The sequence below is a fragment of the Gossypium raimondii genome, chromosome 3 (genome assembly GCF_025698545.1).
Source record: "Gossypium raimondii isolate GPD5lz chromosome 3, ASM2569854v1, whole genome shotgun sequence".
In the NCBI taxonomy this organism is placed as follows: Eukaryota; Viridiplantae; Streptophyta; class Magnoliopsida; order Malvales; family Malvaceae; genus Gossypium; species Gossypium raimondii.
The window spans coordinates 25,356,434-25,381,364 of NC_068567.1; the positions used below are offsets into that span (position 1 = coordinate 25,356,434).

At 34.0% G+C, this 24,931-nt stretch overlaps 1 protein-coding gene across 1 annotated transcript; it reads left to right on the plus strand.

The window, feature by feature from the left end:
- Nucleotides 1-11,597: 11,597 nt before the first annotated feature.
- LOC105793937 (uncharacterized) lies at nt 11,598-24,408 on the plus strand. The gene is made up of 9 exons (XM_012622853.2): nt 11,598-11,845; nt 12,471-12,650; nt 12,750-12,825; nt 13,762-13,888; nt 14,009-14,120; nt 21,981-22,072; nt 22,186-22,255; nt 22,357-22,439; nt 23,933-24,408. The coding sequence occupies exons 1-9, from the start codon at nt 11,624-11,626 to the stop codon at nt 24,027-24,029; spliced, it is 1,059 nt and encodes a 352-aa protein (XP_012478307.1). The 5' UTR covers nt 11,598-11,623; the 3' UTR covers nt 24,030-24,408.
- The last annotated feature ends 523 nt before the right edge of the window (nt 24,409-24,931 follow it).

The window sequence follows — 24,931 nt, forward strand, 5'->3', positions numbered from 1 at the left end:
AAGTCGAGCTTCTGTTCCAACAGGCTGACCAAAACTGTTTCTGCATACTTTTACACACTCAACTAGATCTAACTCGTATAAATCTCTAAATAGAATACGTCCTCGACCTCTGCGCGTCCCACAATTTTCAGTTAAAAAATGGTATATTATAATATAAGGATTTGAAAAATAAATCAATTAGAAGTCAACACACATGTAAATTAAATATAAAATTACTTTGAACTTCAGTAGGATCCTCAGGTGCAATCGGAACATTCGAAGATCCAATAGCTATCTATTGTTCACTATTTGTTTCTGTCGAGTTTGGAGTATTTTGAACAATGCTTACATTTTGCATTTTTCTTCTAGGCATTTTTTCTGCAATATATGTAAAATAATTGAAAACTTAGTAACTAATTACAACAATAACAGCACATATAAAATAGTTGAAATATATAATAAGACCAAGATTTAAATTATGATATTACATATAATTAAACAATCGTATATTCTTACTACATCATTATTCGTAAATATCTTCATCTGTATCCTGGCGAACCCATTGAAATTGTGTACTAGTACTAGGGATATTTTCATTTAAGTTTTGTTCCGGAAAGGGTAAAGTTTCTGATCTGTTGTCGATGTTATCTCTACTTCCACTGCCCATGTCAAACAAGTCTCTAGGGATGTTATGGAGTACAACTTACCAACCCTCATCGGTTGGATCTTTTGAGTAAAAAACTTGTTTGACTTGAGATGAGAATACATACGACTCATCTATCAGTTGTTGTCCTGTGTGAATCAATCGAGCGAAGTTTACCATTGTAAAACTAAATTGATCTTGTTTAATTCCACGAGCAGTATTAACATCGGCCCAATCACCTCGAAATAAGACAACATTCCATTTGCCGTAGTAATCTAACGCAATTATGTCAGTAAGAAGTCCGAGATATTCCACATTTTCCTCGACAGGATTATTGTCCCTAGCACTAGCATAACTTGTAATTGAGAAATTAACAACTATTCCACAATTTTGCGTTCTCCTCAATCTCTCGTGATATTTTGTATGAAATCTGAATCCGTTGATGAGGAATGCACTATATCTTTTAACCACTCGATTTGGACCTTGGGAAAGCCATTTAACTTCATCATTGATGTTCTTCCCACTCCAAACCTATTGATTGGAAAGTAAACTGAGTAATTAAAAATGTTATGAGAAAACATTATTATTTGTCAATGAAGCTCCAATTGCATACCGTTTGGCTTAACCATTCATGAAAAGTTTCTGTGAACAACTTATTGATATCTTGATGTTGTGTTCTTCGGGAGCGCGAACGAGAACGAGATCTGAATATTTGTTTGTACTCACTATGTTAAAAAAATGTTCACTTTGTTAGAAGATAAACAATTTTGGATTGATGAATAATTATCAAATTTCTACAACTTACTTCCATAATGGTTCCATTGATTCGTGGTGAAACAGAACATATCGATGTGCTTGTACCCACGATAAATCATCTAATTCTGTAATATCAACTTTGCCAATTGGTTCTCCAAAACTTTGGAACAGATAAGTATCGACAAAGTTATGATCCGTGAGTCCAGCATTTCTACTTGGTCTGTTCAACCTTGTTTCAACATCTTCCAAATATCTTGAACAGAAGGTCATACATTCTTCTGCCAAGTAGCCTTCAGCAATCGATCCTTCTAGATAACGCTTGTTGCGACAATAAGACTTTAATTTGGATAGGAACCTAAATACGATATACAAATTATCAAAAGTTGTAACTAAAACAACTATAGGTGAATGAAGAAAAAATTTAAAAATAAATTAACACATTTCTATGGGATACATCTTATCGATAGAAAACGGGTCCATCGATAATTGCTTCATGCGGGAGATGGATTATCAAGTGAACCATAATAGTAAAGAAAGAAGGTGGGAAGATTTTCTCCAAGTTGCATAAAGTCAAAGCAGCTCGATCCTGTACCTTCTGAAGTTCTTGAACATCCAAAACTTTGCCACAAATGGCTTTCATTATGTTGGATAGTTCAATTATACAAGACGTTACCTTCTTCGACATACAACATCGTAGAGCAATTGGCAGTAAATCTTGCATCAAGATGTGATAGTCATGTGATTTTAGCGAATATAGTCTTCGATCTTTAACACTAACACATCGAGATATGTTTGATGCATATGCATCTGGAACCTTTGTATCCTTCAACACCATGCAGAACACTTCTTTCTCCGTCTTCGACATTGAAAAAATAGAAGGCGGCAATCGATATTTCCCTTTCGAAAGTGGATTAGAATGAAGATCAGGCCGAATTCCCATATGAACTAAATCAAGTCGACTCTGAAGATTGTCTTTTGATTTTCCGTCGACATTCAAATTTGTACTGACAATGTTCTCACAGACATTTTTCTCAATGTGCATAACATCAAGATTATGTCGTAAAAGATGATGCTCCCAATAAGGCAACTCAAAAAAATACTTCTTTTTTTCCACAATTCCGCCTCATTAGGATCATCCTCTTCATCAGAGTCATCATCAGCTTCAACATTTGATCTTCTATTTCTTTGCGTGTTTGGTGGTTGGTTCATCTTCCCATAACTAAATTTATATCTTCCAACATGAACAAGATTTCAAATCCACTGCTCTGCGAATGAGCTTCTCTGACCTCTTCAGTACCGTCAAATACAAAACTCTGAAATCTAAATCTATGATTTTTCGGTAACCACCGACGATGCCCCATGTAAGAGAACTTCTTCCCATTGTATAACCATTGCGAACATGTTTGTGCAGCACAATAAGGACATGCATTACGACCCTTGGTACTCCACCCGGATAAATTGGCATAAGCGGAGAAGTCATTAATGGTTCACATCAAAGTTGCACGTAAATTAAAGTTCTCCTTTCTGAGCACATCGTATGTCTCAACACCAGCCCATAATTGTTTTAACTCTTCAATAAGTGGCTGTGAATAAATGTCGATATTATTCCCTGGTCCTTTCTCTCCAGGGATAATCATAGATAAGATAAGGGAAGATTGCTTCATGCAAATCCACGGAGGCATATTGTAAGGAACAAGCACTACTGGCCAAGTACTGTACGCAGTGCTCATGATCTTGTAAGGATTAAATCCATCAGATGATAGCCAAGCCTCACACTCCTAGGATCACTTGAAAAGCTTGGAAATTTATTGTCAAATGATTTCCAAGCTAAAGAATCTTTCGGATGCCTTAGTAATCCATCACCGGTTCGTCCATCATGGTGCCACGTCATAGACTCCGCCGTCTTCGACGAAATGAAAAGCCTTTGAAGCCTTGGTATCAGCGAAAAATACCGCAAAATCTTGACTGGCTTCTTTCTTGACTGTGCATCATTTTTATCGCCATTCTCATCTTTTGTGTTTTTTATTTATCCAATGGGATTGGCCGCATACATGACAGCACTGTTGGTTTCTCCGATCGCCCCAATACAACATGCAGTCATTCGGGCAACTATGGATTTTGGTGTACCCAAGGCCTAAATATTTTATCATTTTCTTCATATCTTTGCATGATTGAGGGATTTTTGCAAATGGAAACATATCTCTCAAAAACTCTAACAGCATTATCAAAGAGTTCCCGGTCCACCCTCCCAAACATTTTAACTGAAAAAGACGAATACAGAAAGACATTTTTGAGAATTTTGATCCCTCATACAGTTCTTTGTTCATGTCATTAAGTAGCGCGTAGAACTTCGCCGCTTCTCCATTCGGCTCTTCATGAGGAACACTTCTTCCCAGTTCGGTAAAAGCATTTCCACTGAGATTACAATCATCAGATGCCACAAAGTTAGCTGGGAATGATTGCAAACCATGATTGTGCATATTAAATGCATCCCGCAACATCCCTTCCATGTCATCCCCTCTAACAGACTGATGGTAAGCATTACCATCATAAGATACATCCATCCTTGAAGAGGAAGTACTAGGCGGGCATTCTCCATGAAAAAGCCATTGTTTATAACCCCGAACAAACCCATCAATAATTAGATGCTCGTATACAACTTCACAATAATGCCAGTTTATGTTGACACACTTCTTACACGGGCAAAGAATCATGTTCTCTTGGCTTGCTTATTGAAATGCAAAATTTAGAAAAGTCTGTACTCCATTTCGATAACTGTCGCTTACCCTTGACAAATTCATCCAAGACCGGTCTATTTCTTAATTCTTGAAGTCTGACGTTGACAATAAATTGCACGGGTTTAGGATTTAGGAATAAGTTATGTATTAAAGTATGTAAGTTATTATGTAAGTTAAGATATAATATATATCACGGTAACTTATAAGTGTATTTAAGTTATGTGAGTTATGCCACATCATATATTTATGTAAGTTATGTATTAAGTAAATTATGTAAGTTATGTATTAAGTAAATTATGTAAGTTATGTATTATGTAAGTTATGTAAGTTATGTATTAAGTAAATTATGTAAGTTATGTAAGTTGTTAATTATGAAACTTATGTAAGTTATGTCTTATGTAGGTTATGTAAGTTATGTATTATGTAAGTTATGTATTAAGTAAATTATGTAAGTTGTCTTATATAAGTTATGTAAGTTATGTATTATGTAAGTTATGTAAGTTGTGTATTATGTAAGTTATGTATTAAGTAGGTTATGTAAGTTATGTATTATGTAAGTTATGTAAGTTTTTGTTTTTGTGTATTATGTAACTTATTTAATTTATGTAGGTTATGTATTATTATGTAAGTTATTATGTAGGATATTATGTAAGTTATGTAAGTTTTTGTTTTTGTGTATTATGTAACTTATTTAATTTATGTAGGTTATGTATTATTATGTAAGTTATTATGTAGGTTATTATGTAAGTCATTATGTTGGTTATGTAAGTTGTGATATGATTAATATTTATGTATGTAAGTTATGATATGATTAATAAATTTAAGTTATATAAGTTATGTATTATGTGTAAGTTTATGTATGTAGGTTATGTAAGTTATGTAATGTATCAATTTTTAAAAATATATATAAATTTTAAATATATATATATATTAAAACTATATATAAATATTAATAAGTTATGTAAGTTATGTATTATAAATTTAAATTATGTAAGTTATGAATTATGTAAGTTATGTAAATTACGTAAGTTATGAAATTTGAACTTTAAAAAAATTAAATATTTAAAAAATTCGTGATTAAAATAAAATAAAATATTTAAAATATAACTTTAAATACAATTTATTTAATTAGGCAAATTAAAATAAAAGAGAATAAAACAAAATTAAGAAAAAGCAATTATGGAACAAAAACCGGTAAATTAAAATTCTATACTAGCGGGAAAAAAAAAGGAAGAACACTTACACCCCAAAAATCTGACAGTAATCAATGCATAAAGCAAGGGGTCGAATGCTCTTGCAGGAATCAGAATAGAGTAACGGCGTTGTTGGAAAAATTATAAAATTTATTATCAATAAAATTTAAATATAGGTTATATATACACATATATATAGCAACCATTTTCATTATGCACAAAATATTTAGGCCTTTCAAAAATAGGATTTTGTGAGGAATAAGATATTATGTTTCAAAAATATTAACTTAAAACAGAACATATCTTCCAATATGTTATAAAGAAATATTAAAAAGAACTATTATTAAATAATAAAATTTGCATTGGCTAAAACAACAATCTGCATTGGCTACAACAATTGATCAAATGGCTGTTAAAACAATTTGCATTGGATACAACTTGCAGAAATTCATTCAGAAACTGTGAGATACCAACTTGTACAATAAATAAAACAGAAAAGTATTATGTACATAAATAAATAAACAAAGTCCACTTGCTTAAAACCATTTCAGGATTTGCATAATACATGTCAGAAGCGCCTAAATGCAACAGGTATATCAGTACCTCGAACAGCAAGATGATTAACTAAAGATGATTAACTAAAAAACCTTTTATTTGCAACATAAAATTTACCTTTAGAAAATTTTGTTCATTCAATCAAAGTAAGGCTAATCACAGCAATAAAAGTTACCTTCCACGCCAAAGAATAGCCAAGTTCTGCAGCAATGAAACTAGCTCCAACCCAGCAAGCAAAGAAAGCAACGCGGACAAAGACCCAGCTTTCTTATCCAATAGTACATAAAAGAAGCATAGGAAAACAGAAAAACCAGATCTAGATTTTAGAACCAAAGCATAATTCAGAACGTAACTGCTAATCAAAAACAAATTAGTTGATCTCCGTTTCTATTCCATATATATATTGAAAATCTATGTAAGTGGTTTCATAATCTAATTTTCATGCGTACGACAAATGATCTATAGTTACAAAATTCCTTGCGAAACGACAAAACCCTGCCAACCAAAGCAGGGTTACAGTTTTCTAATTCATAATCTCCATCACTTACCCACTAATTGGATAATTTTGACTCTTGAGTAATATAGCCTTTATTGGATTTGTATATTTCAGATGAGTATAACTTTAAGCACCTCCTTAAAATCAGTATTACATCAATCCGAAATATTCATGTATTTCAACATATTTGTAAGAACATAACATTATTTCATAACAGTTTCAAAATTTAGCACAGCACCTGACTTTTCTTTTTCTTTTTATCCAATTAGTCGATCTAACTTTGGGTATCTATCAATCTGGAACCAAAACTATTTTCTGGCGTCCAAGCAACCAAAATTATTTAAATAGTAAATGCAACGGGTTTAGGGTTCTTAGTAACAAGTTAACGTTGAGAAAATTAGAAATTAATTCAAAACATTGCTCAAGACCGAAAGGGGTATAAATATTTTTTGGGACAAAATTACCGATTTTTGAGAAATAAACGGGTAAAACATTGCTCAAGACCACCGGATGATTTTTGAGAAAAATAGAAGAATCTTACCGATTTCTCCGACGACAGAGGAGTGTGACGGTAGAGGCCTACGACGATCCACGAGTGCGACGATAGACGAACACTGGCAGAAGGGACGGTCTACGACAATGCAGTAGATTTGGGAAAGGTTCGGGTCATCGAGGGCAGTAGGTTAGGGTTCTTGATTTAGGGGAATTTTAGGGAAAATAGGGAGGGGAATAGAACCAAGGTTTTCGGGTATGGGGAAATTTGGCAGCAGAAATAATTTCGAGGGTGACAAAAATGACAACGTCTTAATTACAACAGATTAAAAATTTGCGGTGTTTTTACAGTAGCGCCACTAATGCCCAGACAAAACGGTGTCTTTTTGTTTAAACAACAGCCCAACCTTGCGGCGTTTTTATCAACGCGCCGCTAATGCGCACCTTTAGTGGCGTTTTTCTCCTAGCCCCGCTAAAGCCATTAAAATGGTAGCGGAAAGCTACGCCGTTTTGTCTATAAAATTAAGAATTTTTACCCCGTTTTTGCTCCAAACGCCACTAATGTCTCGTTCATTGCGGCGTTTTTAATGAAAATGCCACTATGAAATCAAATTTTCTATTGAAACAGCGCTGTTTTGGTATTCCATAGTTTTGTTAAGTAATATTTATAATATATAGTAGTAAAAATTATAAATTTTAGTGTTTTTATTTCTTTTTTATTTTTTTATTTTAATTTAATTTCATTTGTTAATTTGGTCCTCTCCTAAATTATCAAATGTTATATATTAATTTTTTTAACTTATTTATTAGTTTCCTTTAAGTAATATTTATAATAAATTAGATAAAATTAACATTTTTAGTGTTTTAATTTCATTTTTATTTTTCTATTTTAATTTTATTTATTAATTAATAAAATTAACTTATTTATTAATTATATTTAAGGTAAATAGTCCATAATTTCGAGGGTTACAAAAACGACGGCGTCTTAATTACAATAGATTGAAAATTTGCGGCATTTTTACAGTAGCGCCACAAATGCCCAGACAAAACGGTGTCGTTTTGCTTAAACCACAGCCCAACTTTGTGGCGTGTTCATCAACACGCCGCTAATGTGCACCTTTAGTCGCGTTTTTCTCCTAGCGCCGCTAAAGCCATTAAAATCGCAGCCTAAAGCTACGTCGTTTTGTCTATAAAATTAAGAATTTTTTGCGGTGTTTTTGTTCCAAACGCCGCTAATGTCTCGTTTATTGTGGCGTTTTTAATGAAAACGCCACTATCAAATCAAATTTTCTATTGAAACGGTGCCGTTTTGGTATTCCATAGTTTTGTTAAGTAATATTTATAATATATAGTAGTAAAAATTATAAATTTTAGTGTTTTAACTAATATTTATAAATTTTAGATAAAATTATAAATTTTATTGTTTTTATTTCATTTTTATTTTTTATTTTAATTTAATTCCATTTGTTAAATTGGTCCTCTCCTAAATTATCAAATGTTATATAATAATTTTTTAACTTATTTATTAGTTTCCTTTAAGTAATATTTATAATAAATTAGATAAAATTAATGATTTGGGGTTTTATTTCATTTTTATTTTTCTATTTTAATTTTATTTATTAATTAATAAAATTAACTTATTTATTAATTCTATTTAAGCTAATATTTAAATATATCAAATGGTTTAGATTCAAATTTTTTAAAATATAAAAACATTAATTAATTGTATAAAATTTCAAATCTTAATTAAACCTTAATCTTATTAAACCCGCCTAAATTAGCCATTGAAGGGATATAAATATTTAAGTACTCTATCTATTATATATATCTCTCTCAAGGCATAATTTAAACCCTAAATTATACATTTTTACAATTACAGAAGAAAATATTTAAAATATAAATAAAAAAATTAATCTAAACCCAAAACCCTAACTTGACCCTTGAAACCCTAAACCCTAAATCCCCACTAACATCTAACCCCTAAACCCTTAACCCCTAAACCTTAAATCCTGGCCAACTCTTAATTAAACCATAATTCCTAATCTATAATCCCTAAATCCATACTCCCTAAACCTTAAAATATAAACTCCTAAATTGGCCTTAAATCTTAAATTAATCATATACCCTGAACTAAAAACCCTAAACAAATTTATTATTATCTCTTTTACAATTATATAATAACATATTTAAAATATAAATTAAAAAAATAATTAATCTAAACCCAAAACCCTAACTCGACCCCTGAATCCCTAACTTTTAACCCTTAGCACATCTAACCCCTAAACCCCTAACCCTCTAACCCCTAAACCTTAAATCCCAACCCCTAATCCATAATCCCTAAACCCATACTCCCTAAACCTTAAAATATGAGCTCCTAAACCGGCCTTAAATCTTAAATAAATCATATACCCTAAACCAAAAACTCTAAACAAATTTATTATTATCTCTTTTACAATTATTTTAAATAATAGCATTTTAAGTTTTCCATGTGTTTTATTTCAAATTATTTCTACGTGTCATTATTTTTTTCTGAAGATTTTAAATATTCAATTAGAAATGAATTGAATTTTATTTAATATGAATAAACCAATTAAGATAAAATATTTTTAGCGACGCTTTTCCAAAAACGCCGCTAAAGCTCCCAACATTAGCCCCCCAGATTTTTGGCCGCTAAATTCCCGAAAGCTCAGAAAACAGTGTCGTTACGCTTAGGTTTTTTTGCGGCGCTTTCTAAAAAACGCAGTTAAAGCCCTGAGCGTTAGCGGCGCTTTCTTAAAAACGCCGCTAAATCCCCCGAAAGCTTAGAAAACGGCGTCGTTGTGCTTAGGTTTTTTGCGGCGCTTTCTCAAAAACGCCGCTAAAGCCCTGAGCATTAGCGGCGCTTTCCTAAAAACGCCGCTAAATCCCCGAAAGCTCACAAAACGACATCGTTGGGCTTATTTTTTTTGCGGCACTTTCTCAAAAACGCTGCTAAATCCCCGAAAGCTCAGAAAACTGTGTCGTTGGGCTTATGTTTTTTTCACTGAGCATTAGTGGCGCTTTCTTAAAAACACCGCTAAATCCCCGAAAGCTCAGAAAACGGCGTCGTTGGGCTTATGTTTTTTTGCGGCGCTTTCTCAAAAACGCCGCTAAATCCCCGAAAGCTTAGAAAACGGTGTCGTTGGGCTTAGGTTTTTTGCGGCGCTTTCTGGAAAACGACGCTAATGCTTATTTTCAAAGGTATTTTCCGTAAAGTGCCGCTAATGATCGATCTTTAGCAGCGTTTTTTATCCAAACGCCGCGAAAAATGCCGCTAAAAGCCTGTTTAGGTGTAGTGATATTTCTTTTGATTATACAATTTGAAATTCTTCCATCCAAAATCCAGTTATTACTTCATATAAATTAAATAAACACAGATAAAGGCCGATTCAGCATATAACAAAATCAATACAAAACTTTAAATAGAAACATAAAAACAAACCCCCTCAAAATAAAGTCATTAAACCAAAAGCACCCAACTCCAAAAGCAAAAACCATTTGAAAGCGACAACGAGGCTCAAGTGCAGAAGGGTCATGAACCATCTGCAAAATGAGAGATCGACGAGTACCCATTTCAATTTCACGCACATTGAAACAGAATCCAAGCAAAGCTTCAAGGAGAGAGCTTTTTCCATCAGATTGACCGCCAAGGGCTACAATTTTCGGGATCGGCAGCTTCTCTCCGAAGGCCACTGCCATGGCTTGGAGGCGATTGTAGGCTTCGAAACGGGACCGAGATGAGGAAGAATAATCTGCTTGGTGGTGAGAGTGAGATCCTCTAGATTTGTCTACTGGGGTTTTAGTTGGAGTAGGGGTAGGGGTCATCGTCGCCATTGAAGAGAAAAAATTGAGAGACGGAGGAGATGGAAAGTTAGACGCTTTAGATTTTGAAGAGATAAGGAGGAGAGGCGGAGGCTGATGGACAGAGAGGAAGGAGAACAACTGCTGTGATGAAAATGGAGAAAAATGGAAAATGTCTTACAGAAATAGAATCAGTAAGACATTTTCCTTAAAAGGCCATTTCATTTACCTGTGTTTTAGAAAACGTTTTCCATTGTAATTTATTTTCAAGCAAACAAACACTAGAAAACTAGGAAAACATTTTCCGAAAAATATTTTCCTGGTAAACAAACGGACCCTAAGTTTACAAATGTATTCCACAAATAAATAAAATTTTAAGTTTAAAATGGATTCATTTCAAGAGGTTTTAATAAAATTTTTAATAAGAATATTGACATTAAAATTTATAAACAAGTTGATTTTTTTAAAGTTAACAATGTTAAAAAATTATATAAAATGAAAAGTTTTATATTGCAGTTTTCCCTATACATATTTTTTCCTTTTGTCATATATCAAAATTTTATAATGCGAATATATTTAAAATTTAAAACTATTTTCAGTTGAGTCTTAATTCAATTGATATGAGAATAATTATTAATGAGAATGATATGAGTTTAAGTACAAATGCATATAATTTAAACCTATAATAAAATTGTTAAAATAATAATATTGTAATATATAATATATGTTAGATTATGCGATAAATGATATTCAAAATATAAAATCAAAATACTTTTATAATTAAATTTAGAAAATAATTTTTATTGAAATAGCAATCTGAATAGAGTGAAAAGTTAAAAAATAATATATATTTTTTGGTAAATCCAATTTAATTTTCCTAAATTTATCAAATCCGACGTATAAAGTATAAACCCAAATTTTAGAAATCTAAATCGTTTTTTAAACGCATTATATGAATCATCAGTTCTTCCCATCTCCCTCCTCGAGTCTTGGTTTAGGGTTTCAGGAGTTTACTTCGTATCCAGTCCTTGACATGGCGGGTGCTGGAATCCACCCTTATCACCAGCAATGGCCTCCGGTACCAGCTCCTCCGCCCCCTCCAGCAGCAGCATCAGCTGCGCCTCCACCGCCTACTGTCCACCATCCTCCTCCACCTGCTCCTTCTCATGACGAGGTCAACTCTCTCTCACTCGATTTGCTCCAGTTCGCTTTGTCTGTTGTCTGTCTGTCTGTCTGTCTGTCTGTCTGTCTGTTTGTTTGTTGAAACCTTAGATTTCAACATGAATTGCACGATTTGATGGTAATCGAGCCCCAATGCTATATTTTTGAGATTTTTTTAGTAACTACAAATATTATAGTTCCTTTTCGCCCAGCTTACCCTTGTATAGTCTATTGCTTCTCTCCATAAAAGCATGTGCTTATAGATAATTTATATAGACATTTGTCTTTCATTTTGCTCTTGTTTTTCTTTCCCAGAAGTAAGAATGATTTATAATTAATTTGTTAACATCTTAAGAATTAATTCTTGTACTGACCACTACTTCATGATTTTGCTTCTACGGCAAACATTTTTATTTGAATGTACATTAAGATAGTTTAGTTACTTGTTCCTGTTTGGAGAAAGGAACTTTCATTTTCTTTTTAGCAAAGAAGCAGAAAATAGTACAAAGTAAAAAAAATGGAAGGATTTTCTTTTTTTTCTTAGATTATGTGATTGTGTCAACATTTATGCTTGTGCAAATTTATGTTTGTGGAGAATGTATTTTTATTTTCATGTACAAGTTCACTGCTGAATTCAGGTTCGGACTATCTTCATTACGGGTCTTCCTGAAGATGTCAAAGAGAGAGAGCTGCAGAATTTACTCAGATGGCTTCCAGGTTATGAAGCTTCACAAGTGAACTACAAGGGAGAAAAGCCTATGGGTTTTGCTCTCTTCTCAAGTGCACGACTTGCAGTTGCTGCCAAAGATGCCCTTCAGGTGTTATATATTTAATTGATTGGTGGTTTTTGTATACTCATCTGAGTTATGTCATCTTTTTTCAAAGCACTGATTGGGTTTGATTCGGGGATGTACTAGGAAATGGTTTTTGATGCCGAGTCAAAGTCCCTTTTGCATGTAGAGATGGCCAAGAAGAATCTATTTGTTAAAAGAGGTAAGTTGTCATTTTAAAACTTTGTTTCATGCCAGAGTGAAAAGGACTTTACATTGTTATCAAGAAATGCACAGACAGAAAATGTGTTAATCTTGAGATAAATTAATGCAAAACACTTAATATGGTTCGAAATGATCCTGTCGTGACATTAGATGATGGTTCTAAGTACAGATTACAGAGGACTATGAAAGGAAATATTTAGGGGCTAGATTTTAGTTGAATGTGACTGAAATATTGTCAATTGGTTCGCTTTATACCATCAATTTTAAAGGTTTACTCTTGGTATTCTTCCAATTTTTGTAATCTGGCTTGTTAAATTTCAAACAGCAATGAGAAGCAGGAATGTTAAAAAGAAGTGAATCTATATTTGTTAGCATAATGTTGTAATGATCATATGTGATTTCTTTGTAGCTTACACATTGAATCCGGTTCCAGCAAAGTGGAATATTTATTCTGAAACAGCTATCCCCTTTCAGTAACATTAGTTCTGAAGTTGGAAAACTTCTATTTAGATAAGTTAGATTTATGGAACTTATGGATGAAATGTTGGGAAGAAGTTCTTCAGTGGTCACTTGTTTAAATTTTCATTAGGCTGTTTCTTTTTGTTGTTGAAATTTGGTTTTATTGATTAAGGTCTGGACAGCTTGAAGTTTCCATGGAATGGTTCTAATTCCAGGTTCTTGAAGTTCTTATTTTCAAAATCCAAATATAAATCGTGAACACCCTTCTACCTTGAGAAATCTTTAAGATACAATAAAGTCCTTTGGTAATCCACCAGTGTATGGGGTTGTAATGTGTTTTGAACTTGTCTTTGGGAGTTGGAGCTTGGAAGTGGGTGAGGGGGGAGAGAAACATAATGATCCGATATATTGATAAAATAAAATGCAACTTTTGCCATAAAGAGCCTATTTTTATTTGTTGATATTTATTCTACAGGAATAGTAACAGATTCGGACGCATATGATCAAACCAAACGATTGCGAACTGGTGGGAATTATTCACACAGTCCTTACACGAGTCCATCTCCATTTCACCCCCCTGCTCCTGTTTGGGGACCACATGGGTAAGAAGCTATGCCAGGATTGGATAGTTTACTGCTTTGATCAAATTTTCCTAGTAGTATATAATTTCAGTTATAGTGACAACATTTCTTCTTAAGTGGAGTATTATTTATCTGGAATAGGTATATGACTCCAACTCCTCCATATGATCCATATGGATGCTATCCAGTTCCTCCAGTGCCAATGCCTACTTCGGCTCCTGTACCAGCTCTAAGCAGTTATGTGCCTGTTCAGGTAATTTCTAAGTGCCACATGCCATTTTCTGTTCTGGTTTAGATTTTGTATCAATTCTATTAGCCATTTTTCCCTCTAAATTATGGAAATGGTGGGTTTTTACTAGCATTTAATGACAATTAACTTTAATTTAATTTACTTGGATTACAATGAACTTCTACTAAAAAGTGGCTTTTGGGACACCGGAGATGTGACCATTGAGTCCAATGTTTTATAGATGTCAATAAATGGGTGTTAATTTTCCAGTGACCTAGCATCTTATGAGGGTGCTGTTTTGTTATGGATGCCTTTGTGAGCAAGACAAGAAGTTAAAAGCACCAAAGATGGAAAGAAGATAAATAACTTTATTTTAGTAATATTCTGAATTGGAATAAATTTTTAGGAAGTATTTTATTGCAATTAAAAGTAATTAATTTTAGTTTCCTTAATTATAGTTTCTTTTTCTACAAGTTAATTTTAGTTTCTTAGTCTACAAGAATAAAATCCTATGTAACCTCTATTTAAAGGGACAATTTCTTAGTAATAAAATAAGACAAAAATTATACTAATTTATAAGGTTTACAACTCTCACTTTCTAACGAGTCAGGTTAGGAGCTCCCTTCAATGAGTTCCATATATTATTAATCATAGGTTCTTCACGAGGTAGGATTCGTAACATAGCTAAAGCTTTATTGGTCAAAGCAAGTTTTCCCGTGAATCACCTTGTGACTCAATCAACAGCCCATGACCTTAACATGTTCTTTCTTCCTGAGAAACTTAGATGCAACCTCCATCATGTGTTGTTATTTTTGCTAGAAGTAAATGAAAACTACATATAAATATTCACCATTTTAGATTATTATGTACCAAAAGAACATTTAAATCATGAAATGTACTTTTATGTAGCCTTGTTTTCTCTATGTGAATTTCTGGTAGTTACAAAGTTGGACTTCCCTTGTTTAGGGAGATACTTGTGTCCATGTCCACTAGTCATCTGTGATTCTGTTTAGTATAGCTTCTAAGAAACACTTTTGGGACAAAAGCACTCCTAAATAAGCTGTTTTTGAGAGAAAAAGTGCTTCTCCCAAGTCAAAAATTGGCCCAAAAGCACTTTTTACAGAAGCTGAAAATTTTAGCTTCTCCCCAAAGGTGCTTTTTTTCCCAAAAGCACTTTTGAGAAGCATTCCTAAACTAGGCCTAAGCCCAAGTTTTTCATATGCTTGTTTGGTATGTTATACATGTAAAATGTTCAGGTACAAACAAACGATATCAATATTATTTTCCTCTTATGTTTTGGTTATTTTCTGTAAGTTTTATTTTAAAATTCCATTGTGTCAATAGAACTCTTTTAATCATCATTACCTAATATGTCCTGATAGACCAAGTAATATATATTTTAAGTTTTTTACTTTTTTTTTTAATCTAAGAAGATATCTTCTACAATTGTATGATTAGCATTTTGTAAGGCAAAAAATATTTTTTTGATGGGTTTCTGACAAACAAATGTGTTTCTTCAAATACTGTGCGCAAGAAGATCACCTGTTGGGACACTTTTAACCTGAAAACGTTTCCTGTATTAGCCATGAATTTGATGCCCTTACCTTGTAGCCTTCCATTTTTGATGTTTTAGAAAGGAAACGAGATGGGGAGCACATCCCTCTCTGGGTGTAATGATCTCATTTTAAGGAGTTCATTTTTCTTAAGAGAAAAAATTACTAAGAAGGGAACATGTCTGAGGTGAACTTGGGCAACTAACTTGGCTACTGTGTAATAGCTGTTTGATTCTGTATTAGGGCAGTATTTTGCTATAGGGGGACATTTTCTTCTAGCTGTTTAATTATCTCAAGTTTCCATTTCTTGTTAGAACTAGTGAAATTTTCTTTTGGCTTAAACCACAAAATGGTATCTAAACTTTTTTTTTGTCACGAGTGGTACCTAGACTATATTCCATTACCAAATAACCCCCAAAAGATCACGATTGTTAAAAAAAATTCTAGCCAATTATAACATGCCACGTCATTTAAACTTAAAAAATTTATTTTTAATTATTTCATTTTCTTTACTTTTTTGTCCTTTCCTATCTTTTTTCTTTTCTTCTCTCATTTCCTAAACGATTGGCCAAAGGTGCAAATATTTCCAAAGTCTCCTTGGCTAACATTTGTTGCTTGAGCAAAGCCAAAGCATCTAGTGTCATATGTTGTGCAAATGATCTTCCAATTTAATGAGAAGAGCTCTTGCATCTTCCATGGCAAGGAACATGGTGTGCATTCGATCTGCTTCACTAGTTTTGCTTTTATTATTATTTTCTTGTGCTAGCTTACTCAGTTGGCTAAGCTGGGAGACCTATGTGAATGCCATAATAGAATAATTAAAAGCTTATAATATCAAAGTTTTACTCAAAAGAATGTTGATTGATATATGCAAGAAAATTACAAGGAACTTAAAATAACCAAGTTGCAGATATGAATATGCTGCCATAATGAGAGAAGAAAAGAGAGAGAGGAAAGAGAAGGAGAAAAATGTAAATAAAAAGAAGAAAATAAGGTAAAAGAATTAAAAAATATATAATTTTTTTAAAGTTTAAATGACGTGGCATGTCATAATAGAACAATTAAAAGCTTATAATATCACAGCTTTACTCAAAAGAATGTTGATTGATATATGTGAGATAATTACTAGGAACTTTAAATAACCAAGTTGCAGAAACGAATATGCTGCCATAATGAGAGAAGAAAAGAGAGAAAGAGAGGAAAGAGGAGGAGAGAAATGTTGGAATCCCTATAATTAAGGATAGAAATCTTACCTTATTACTAGTAGTTTCCTTGTAAATAGAAACTAATCTCAGTTACTGATTTTTAGGAAATTAGGATTTGTTTCCTTTAAAATGATTATTCCTCTCTTTATAATTTGTAAACTAAAGCAGTAGAATAACAACAGAATTTTTTCCTTAGAGTTTTTTCATGGTATCAGAGCTTTAGGATTCATTCGATCCTATTTTTTTCTCTAATTTTCCTTCCTAAAAATTTTTTCGGTTTAGTCCTCCAATGAGTGATATCAATGAAAATTTCTCTGAAACTGAGATATCACAAATAACTCAGAATTATCAATCAGGGAATCACTCAAGGTGAAATTAATTCCTCCCTTATAATCACCAATCATCGGCTAAATGGGAAGAACTTCTTGCAATGGTCTTAATCGGTTCTTATGGTGATTCGTGGTCGTGGCAAATTAGGGTACATCAATGGAGAAATTCCACGACCAACCATAGCTGATCCTACTTATGCCACTTAGGAACTCAACAATTCAATTGTAATGGCTTGGCTAATCAATTCGATGGAAGGCCATATAAGCCGCACCTATCTTTTTTTCAAAACTGCAAAAGACATGTGGGATGCATTCAAAAAAATTTACTCAGATCTTGGAAACGCCTCCCAAGTATTTGAGATCAAGCTTAAGTTAAAGGATATCCGACAAGGAACACTCGAGGTAACTCACTACTAAAACAATCTAAAAATTTTGTGGCAAGAATTGGATATGTATTATGAGGCAGATTGGGGTGAAGGCGTAAAACACAACAGGTTTATGACCCATCTCAACAATGAACGTCTTTATGAGTTTTTAGTAGGACTGAACCGTGAGTTAGACGAGGTCCGCGGTCGAATTCTGGGCAGATCACCTCTTCCAACGATCGGTGAAGCATTTGCAGAAGTTAGGAGAGAGGAAAAGCGTCATCTTGTCCTATGACCCCGATTTCTAACCGTCCTACTGAATCCTCTGCACTCATCTCCAAAGGTCCACAGCCACAAAAACGTGCTGGAAATGATTCTGGATCAACAAGACCATGGTGTAGTCACTGCAATCGTGATGGTCATACAAAAGAAAAATGTTTCAAACTCCATGGCTATCCTGAAAAAAAAACAGAAGGATAATAAGACTGCCATGTTATCCTCCACTACTGCTGATGATGTTCTTGATGTTCGCTTAACCAAAACACAACTTGAGACTCTCCATAAGATACTTGGTACTCCCATTACTCATGGATCTCTAGCCACTCAAGGTATTGCCCTCAACATTGCTTTTGAATCTAATAGTCAATCTCCTTGGATACTCGATTCGGGCGCCTCCGATCACCTAACAGGTGACTCCACATTGTTTCACACCTACACTCCTTGTCATAACAAATCCCGAATCCGCATAGCTGACGGTTCTTACTCACCTGTGGCTGGAATAGGAGAAGTACAAATGACAGAGTTTCTCTCGATAAAGTTCTACATGTCCCAAACTTGTCCTGTAATTTACTTTCAATTAGTAAACTTACTAAGGATGAAAAAGTTATTGCTGAATTTTCTGCAATTGGTTGTGTGATACAGGAACAGAAATCGGGGAGGATGATTGGACTATATATTTGGAATAAAAACAGTACACAAGGAGGATTGGCTCTATCCACTTCAAAAGAGGACACTATTATGTTATGGCACCGTAGGTTAGGACATCCAAATTTTGTGTATTTGAAAAAACATCTTCTGTTGTTATTTCGAAATAAAAGTATTAATTCCTTGAAGTGTGAAATTTACCAATTATCTAAACATACCCGTGTGCCATACCCATTAAAACCACATATTCAGTCCCAACCTTTTTCGCTAATCCATAGTGACTTATAGGGAGCCAGTCGAGTGAAAAATATTACAGGGGCTAGATGGTTTATAACATTCATTGATGATCATACTAGGGTCTGTTGGGTCTATCTACTCAAAGAAAAATCTGAAACACCCAAAGTATTCCAAAATTTTCACTCAATGGTTCGAACCCAATTCAACTCTACCATACATACCCTCCGTACTAACAATGGGAGAGAATACTTTAACTCTGTCTTAAGTCCATACCTTTCTGACCAAGGCATTATACATCAAAGCTCTTGTCCTGACACTCCTTAACAAAACGGGATCTCTGAGAGAAAAAATCGTCATCTCCTTAATGTGGCTCGAGCCATAATGTTCACTATGAATGTTCCAAAATACTTGTGGGGAGAAGCTGTCCTCATTGCCTGTTATCTCATAAACCGAATGTCATCAAAGATCCTCAATTTCCAAACACCTCTAAATACTCTTTTAAAGGCCTTCCCTCTATTTCATGTTCCTAATCTTCCAGCCAAAACATTCGGCTGTAAAGCTTTTGTCCATAACCATCAACCAAATCAATCCAAACTTGATCCTCGAGCCCACACCTGCATCTTCATTGGATATTCCCCTACACAAAAAGGCTATAAGTGTTACTCACCAACATTGCGTCGAATGTTTGTCTCTCGGGATGTTACCTTCTTTGAAAATGAACCATACTTTGCAGCATCTCATCTTTAGGGGGAGATTTTTAATGAAGATGAGATCCTTAATACTCTCCTCATTATACCTCCTGATCCTACTACTACTATCACAAACAAACCTATCCCAGATTTAGTTGCTGTTTCCCCTGTGCAGCAAGAATTTAACACTGTCCATCCCAATAACAATACCTCCACCGAAGTACAAAAGCCACCTGATCAAGGAAAACAACAAATACAGGTTTACTCCCGACGGAATCGTTCTCCGAAACCGATACAAGAAGATGCCAATTACATCTCCAACCGAGGACTGCTTTTGAAACGAAGTCTCACCTCCGTCACCATCCATCTATCTTCCAATTGCAGTTCGAAAGGGTACAAGGAGCTGCACTCAACATCCTATTTCTCGGTTTGTATTCTATGGAAATTTATCTAAGTCTTACAAAGCTTTTCTGACTAATGTTGATTCTGTAAAAACTCCAAAAAATATAGAAGAGGCTCTTGAATTAGCTGAGTGGAGACAAGCTGTGATGGAAGAAATAAAGGCCCTCAAAAACAGTGAAACATGGGAAGTCTCGAATCTACCTAAAGGGAAAAAAATCGTAGGGTGCAAATGGATTTTCACTACGAAATTTAAACCCGATGGCCGTATTGACTGATACAAAGCTCAACTTGTGGCTAAGGGATTCACCCAAACTTATGGTCTCGACTACAACGAGACGTTGCACCGGTTGCCAAGCTAAACACCGTTTGGGTTCTGCTATCTCTTGCTGCCAACCTTGATTGGCACTTGACTCAATTGGATGTAAAAAATGCTTTTCTCAACGGGGAATTAAATGAGGTGTACATGGATTTCCCACCTGGGTTTGAAGAAAACAAGGACCAAGTGTGTTAAGTTGAAGAAGTCCTTGTATGGGCTGAAACAATCTCCACGAACGTGGTTCAGCCGATTTGCAAAAGCTATAACTAGCAGAAATTACATTCAAGGACAGGCAGACCACACCATGTTCTATAAGCACTCGGAAGAGGGTAAATGCTGTATCCTTATCGTTTATGTCGACGATATAATATTAACAGGAAATGACTCGAGCGAAATTTTGAGATTGAAAGAATTTCTTGGTACAGAGTTTGAACTTAAAGACTTGGGGAGTCTTAAATATTTTCTTGGTATGGAGGTAGCAAGGTCGAAAAAAGGTATCTTCATTTCCAAAGGAAATATGTTCTTGATCTATTGTCGGAAGTTGGTTTGATGGGCAGCAAACCAGCCAAAACTCCTATGGAGTTTAACCTTAAATTGGGAACTAATGAAGATGGAGAAGAAATCGATAAAGGGAGATATCAACGTCTAGTAGGAAGGCTCATCTACTTATCTCACACCCGTCCAGACATAGCCTTGATGTGAGTGTTATTAGTCCAGATATGCATGCCCCGAGGGAGAAGCACCGGAAGTCGCATATAGAATACTAAGATATCTAAAAGGAACTCTGGTAAAGGCCTGTACTTCAAGAAGACTCACAACCGAAGCGTGGAAGTCTACATCGATGCATCGGGTAGGTTCTGCTATTGTAGTTATGTTTGGGGTAATCTTGTGACGTGGAGGAGCAAAAACATCTGTGGTAGCACGCAGCAAAGTCAGAGGCGGACTATCGAGCACTATCTCATGGTATATGCGAAGGAGTTTGGATACAAAGACTTATGGGAGAACTAAAAGTGCCTTATACCGCACCTATGAAGATGTCTTGTGACAACCAGCTGCTGTTAGCATAGCACATAATCCCTGCATCATGATCGGGCCAAACATGTGGAAATAGAACGTCACTTTATAAAAGAAAAAATACACTCAGGAGAAGTATGTATCACCTACCTACCTACTAGACAACAAGTTGCAGACATGTTAACTAAAAGTTTGAACAGAAACATGTTTGAAGAACTTATTGGCAAGCTGGGTTTGATTAACATCTACACTCGAGCTTAAGGGGGAGTGTTGAAATCCCTATAATTAAGGATAGAAATCTGTTGGAATTCCTATAATTAAGGATAGAAATCTTACCTTATTACTAGTAGTTCCCTTGTAAATAGAAACTAATCTCAGTTACTGATTCTTAGGAAATTAGTATTTGTTTCCTTTAAAATGATTATTCCTCTCTTTATAATCTGTAAACTAAAGCAGTAGAATAACAACAGAATTTTTCCTCTGAGTTTTTCAAAAATGTAGATAAAAAGAAGAAAATGATGTAAAAGAATAAAAAAATATAACTTTTTAAAGTTTAAATGAAGTGATGTGTTATAATTGGATGGAATTTTATTTAACAGATGTGAACTTTTTGGGGTTATTTGGATAGCAGAGTATAGTTTAGGCATCATTTGTGACCAAAAAAAAGTTTAAGTACCAACTTGGGAAAAAGAGTATAATTTAGCTATCATTTTGTAGTTTAAGCCTTTTCTTTCATAGTTTGATGTGGAATAGATTTATTTTATTTACTCTATTATGATATATTCAGTAGCCTAGTAAATTCAACAGTTTTTCCATTACTTTGTTTTTAACCTCTTTTTGTTGTTGGTAGAATACCAAAGATAACCCTCCTTGCAATACCTTATTTATTGGCAATCTTGGAGAGAATATTAATGAGGAAGAATTAAGGGGCCTATTCAGCGCGTAAGAATGACTTAGCCTCCGGCTAGTTTCTGAGCTTTTTTGTTTCTTATATGAGTTTTTGGTTGCTTGCTGATGACAGCCTGATATATTTCATACTTCTGCTTTACATGCAGTCAACCTGGTTTTAAGCAAATGAAGATCTTGAGACAAGAGAGGCATACTGTTTGCTTTATAGAGTTTGAAGTAAGTTTCTTATTTATCTATTTGGATGCAACCAGTTATCCATGGAATGAATTTTTCTCGGCTTTTATTCATAAGCTTAGAATTTGTTCCCTAACTTGCAGGATGTGAGTACTGCAACCAATGTGCACCACAGTTTACAAGGTGCTGTGATCCCTAGCTCTGGTTCTATTGGCATGCGAATACAGTATCCTTTTTAAATTTCATTGTGGCTTTACTGTTCAAAAATTTTTTTCTTTCGTTTTGTCAAATTTGCATATAATTGATGCTTTATTCACATCCTATTTAATGGGATTGTGTCTTGATTCATCTTGTATGTTACAGTCCTGATAGGCTTTTTACCTAATAGTTAGCTCTTCCTGCTTGTTATCTTAGTTTAGGAATATGACGTCCCCCAAATATCTCCTTTTTCTATGAGATATGTTTTAATGTCAAATTTTGATTCTAAGACTTTCAATCTGTGGGGTGGGGCTCTGGGAAAAAATTCGTTAATTTCTTCTTGGGCGTGGGATGGAGCTAATGTTTGGAGAAGGAAAAAAAAAAAAAAGAGAAAGAAAAGGTGGGGTAGGGTAGGGTAGGGTAGTTGAGGGTTAGGGTGTTGACAATTCTTAACTTCAGAAACTGACAAAAGGTTGCTGGATAGGTTTTATATTTTAGACATAATATCAAATTTAACCCTTAACATTTATATCTTTTATCAATTTGGCCATTAATCTTTTAAAATGAGTCAAATTTGACCATCAACTTTTTAAAAAAAAGTTGAAATGATGTTTTTTACTGGAAATACTGATTAAAATGTTAAAATTCCAAACATGGTAACTCACATGACAATCCACGTGTACTTTATGTCAAAATTTTTGAATTTTATGAACTTTTTATAATTCTATTTAAAATTTGATTTTTTAAAAAAATTATATATTGACATGACATATAAGAGAAATAGTACTATGTCAACATGAAGTGCATGTGGCCTATCATGTTAAACTAAGTGATAAAAGTAAAAAATTTCATGGGGCTAAAACAAGAATATGGGAGAAGCCAAGGGGGCCACTCACTAGCCCTGCCTGGGTGTGCAGGTTTTTTTTCGTTATGTTATTAGCTTTATTTGTTTCTGCCATAACTTATAAGTAGGGGTGTTCAAATTTCGGTTAAAACTGAATTAACCAACTGAATGGATCTAATTCGGTTAATCGGTCGGTGGCCAAACTTAGTTCGGTTAGAGGTCGGTTAATGTTTTTTGGAATTTCGGTTATTGGTTAATTCGGTTCGAAATCGGGTAATTAACTGAATTAACCAAACTTAATAATTAATATTTTATGTTAATTTCAAGACTTATGTAGTGTTTTTAATTAAGTAGTGTTCAAGACATAAAATTTCAGTTACTTTGGTTAACTGTCAAGACAAAAACATATATTTTGGTTAATTTCAATGTATTTTTTTGATATGTTTTATACTTGTTTTAGCAAAAAAAGAAAAAAAAAACATATAAATTTCAGTCAATTCGGTTAACTGATCGAATTAACCAAAATATTTTGGTTCGGCTAACGGTTATAGGATTATACAGTTCGGTTAATTCGGTTAATATTAGTTCGGTTAGGTTAATAACCGAACCGACCATTTGAATACCCCTATATATAAATGCTTCTGTGAACATTGTTTTCTTTCTTGACTTTGTAATAGATATTCCAAGAATCCTTTTGGTAAAAGGAAGGACTCTGGTCATCTTGTTTCTTCCCCTAGTGCCAATGGGCCTCCACCAGCTCTGACTTACCAGTAGATCACGGGGATCTTCTCTGTTTTCTGTGCTCCAACAAATACAACTGCTACATTCTAGGATGCATCTTGCAGCTGTTGCATGCATCCATTTCATTATCAACATCAACATCGGCATTAGCATCTCTTCTCATGTGCTTGAATTCACATAGTGGTATCATGAGTGCACCATTTGCTCATGCTATATCATTTTGCCTAAGACATGCATTTGTTATGCCAATTTAACTTTGTAGGCTTAGATAACTTTGATATTTCTAGAAGTAGCTCATCGTCCACAGTTTTGGTTAATTTGTGTGCTACTCCACCTCGTGTTGAACATTGACAAAATCATGATGTTGGACTACTATTGTTCTATATTAGGTTGAACTGCATCACACAGCATACATCTGGAGTTGATGCTCAAATACATTACATTACTAACATGACATTCAAAGATGGTCCTCAGTTTCATTTCATAGCACTATTTTAAAGACACAAAATCATAACATTTTTCATTCTCTACATGGACTTCTTAGAATCATTGACATAACCATAGGCACTTCCCATTCCAGTCGAGTGGAAAAAAGTTTTTCCATTCTTTTAACATATTAGGGAGACTTTAAAGCATGATTATAGTAGCCATTTTGGAAATATGTATGCCATTATGATCTAACTACATTACGTTGATAATATTACACTAGAAGAAAATCATGATATTCATATCATGGCACTAAAATATGTAGGAAAACATAACATTTCTCATTTATCATGAGGAAGTATTATAACCATTGCCATAGCCTTAGACACCATTTGTTCCAGTCAAAGGATGGTGATCATCTTTTAAACCATTAGGGTCTTGAAAGCATTATTAAAGAAGTACTAGGACGATGTATGTGGATATGATTTATATGCAGGATAAGCTACTCA

Excerpts from the sequence above, each read along its gene's own strand:
- LOC105793937 (XM_012622853.2), top strand. The coding sequence starts at position 11,624 with ATGAATCATCAGTTCTTCCCATCTCCCTCCTCGAGTCTTGGTTTAGGG. Across the intron at positions 13,889-14,008 it reads CCTGTTTGGGGACCACATGG|GTATATGACTCCAACTCCTC; the intron begins GTAAGAAGCTAT and ends TATCTGGAATAG. Across the intron at positions 22,073-22,185 it reads TTAAGGGGCCTATTCAGCGC|TCAACCTGGTTTTAAGCAAA; the intron begins GTAAGAATGACT and ends CTTTACATGCAG.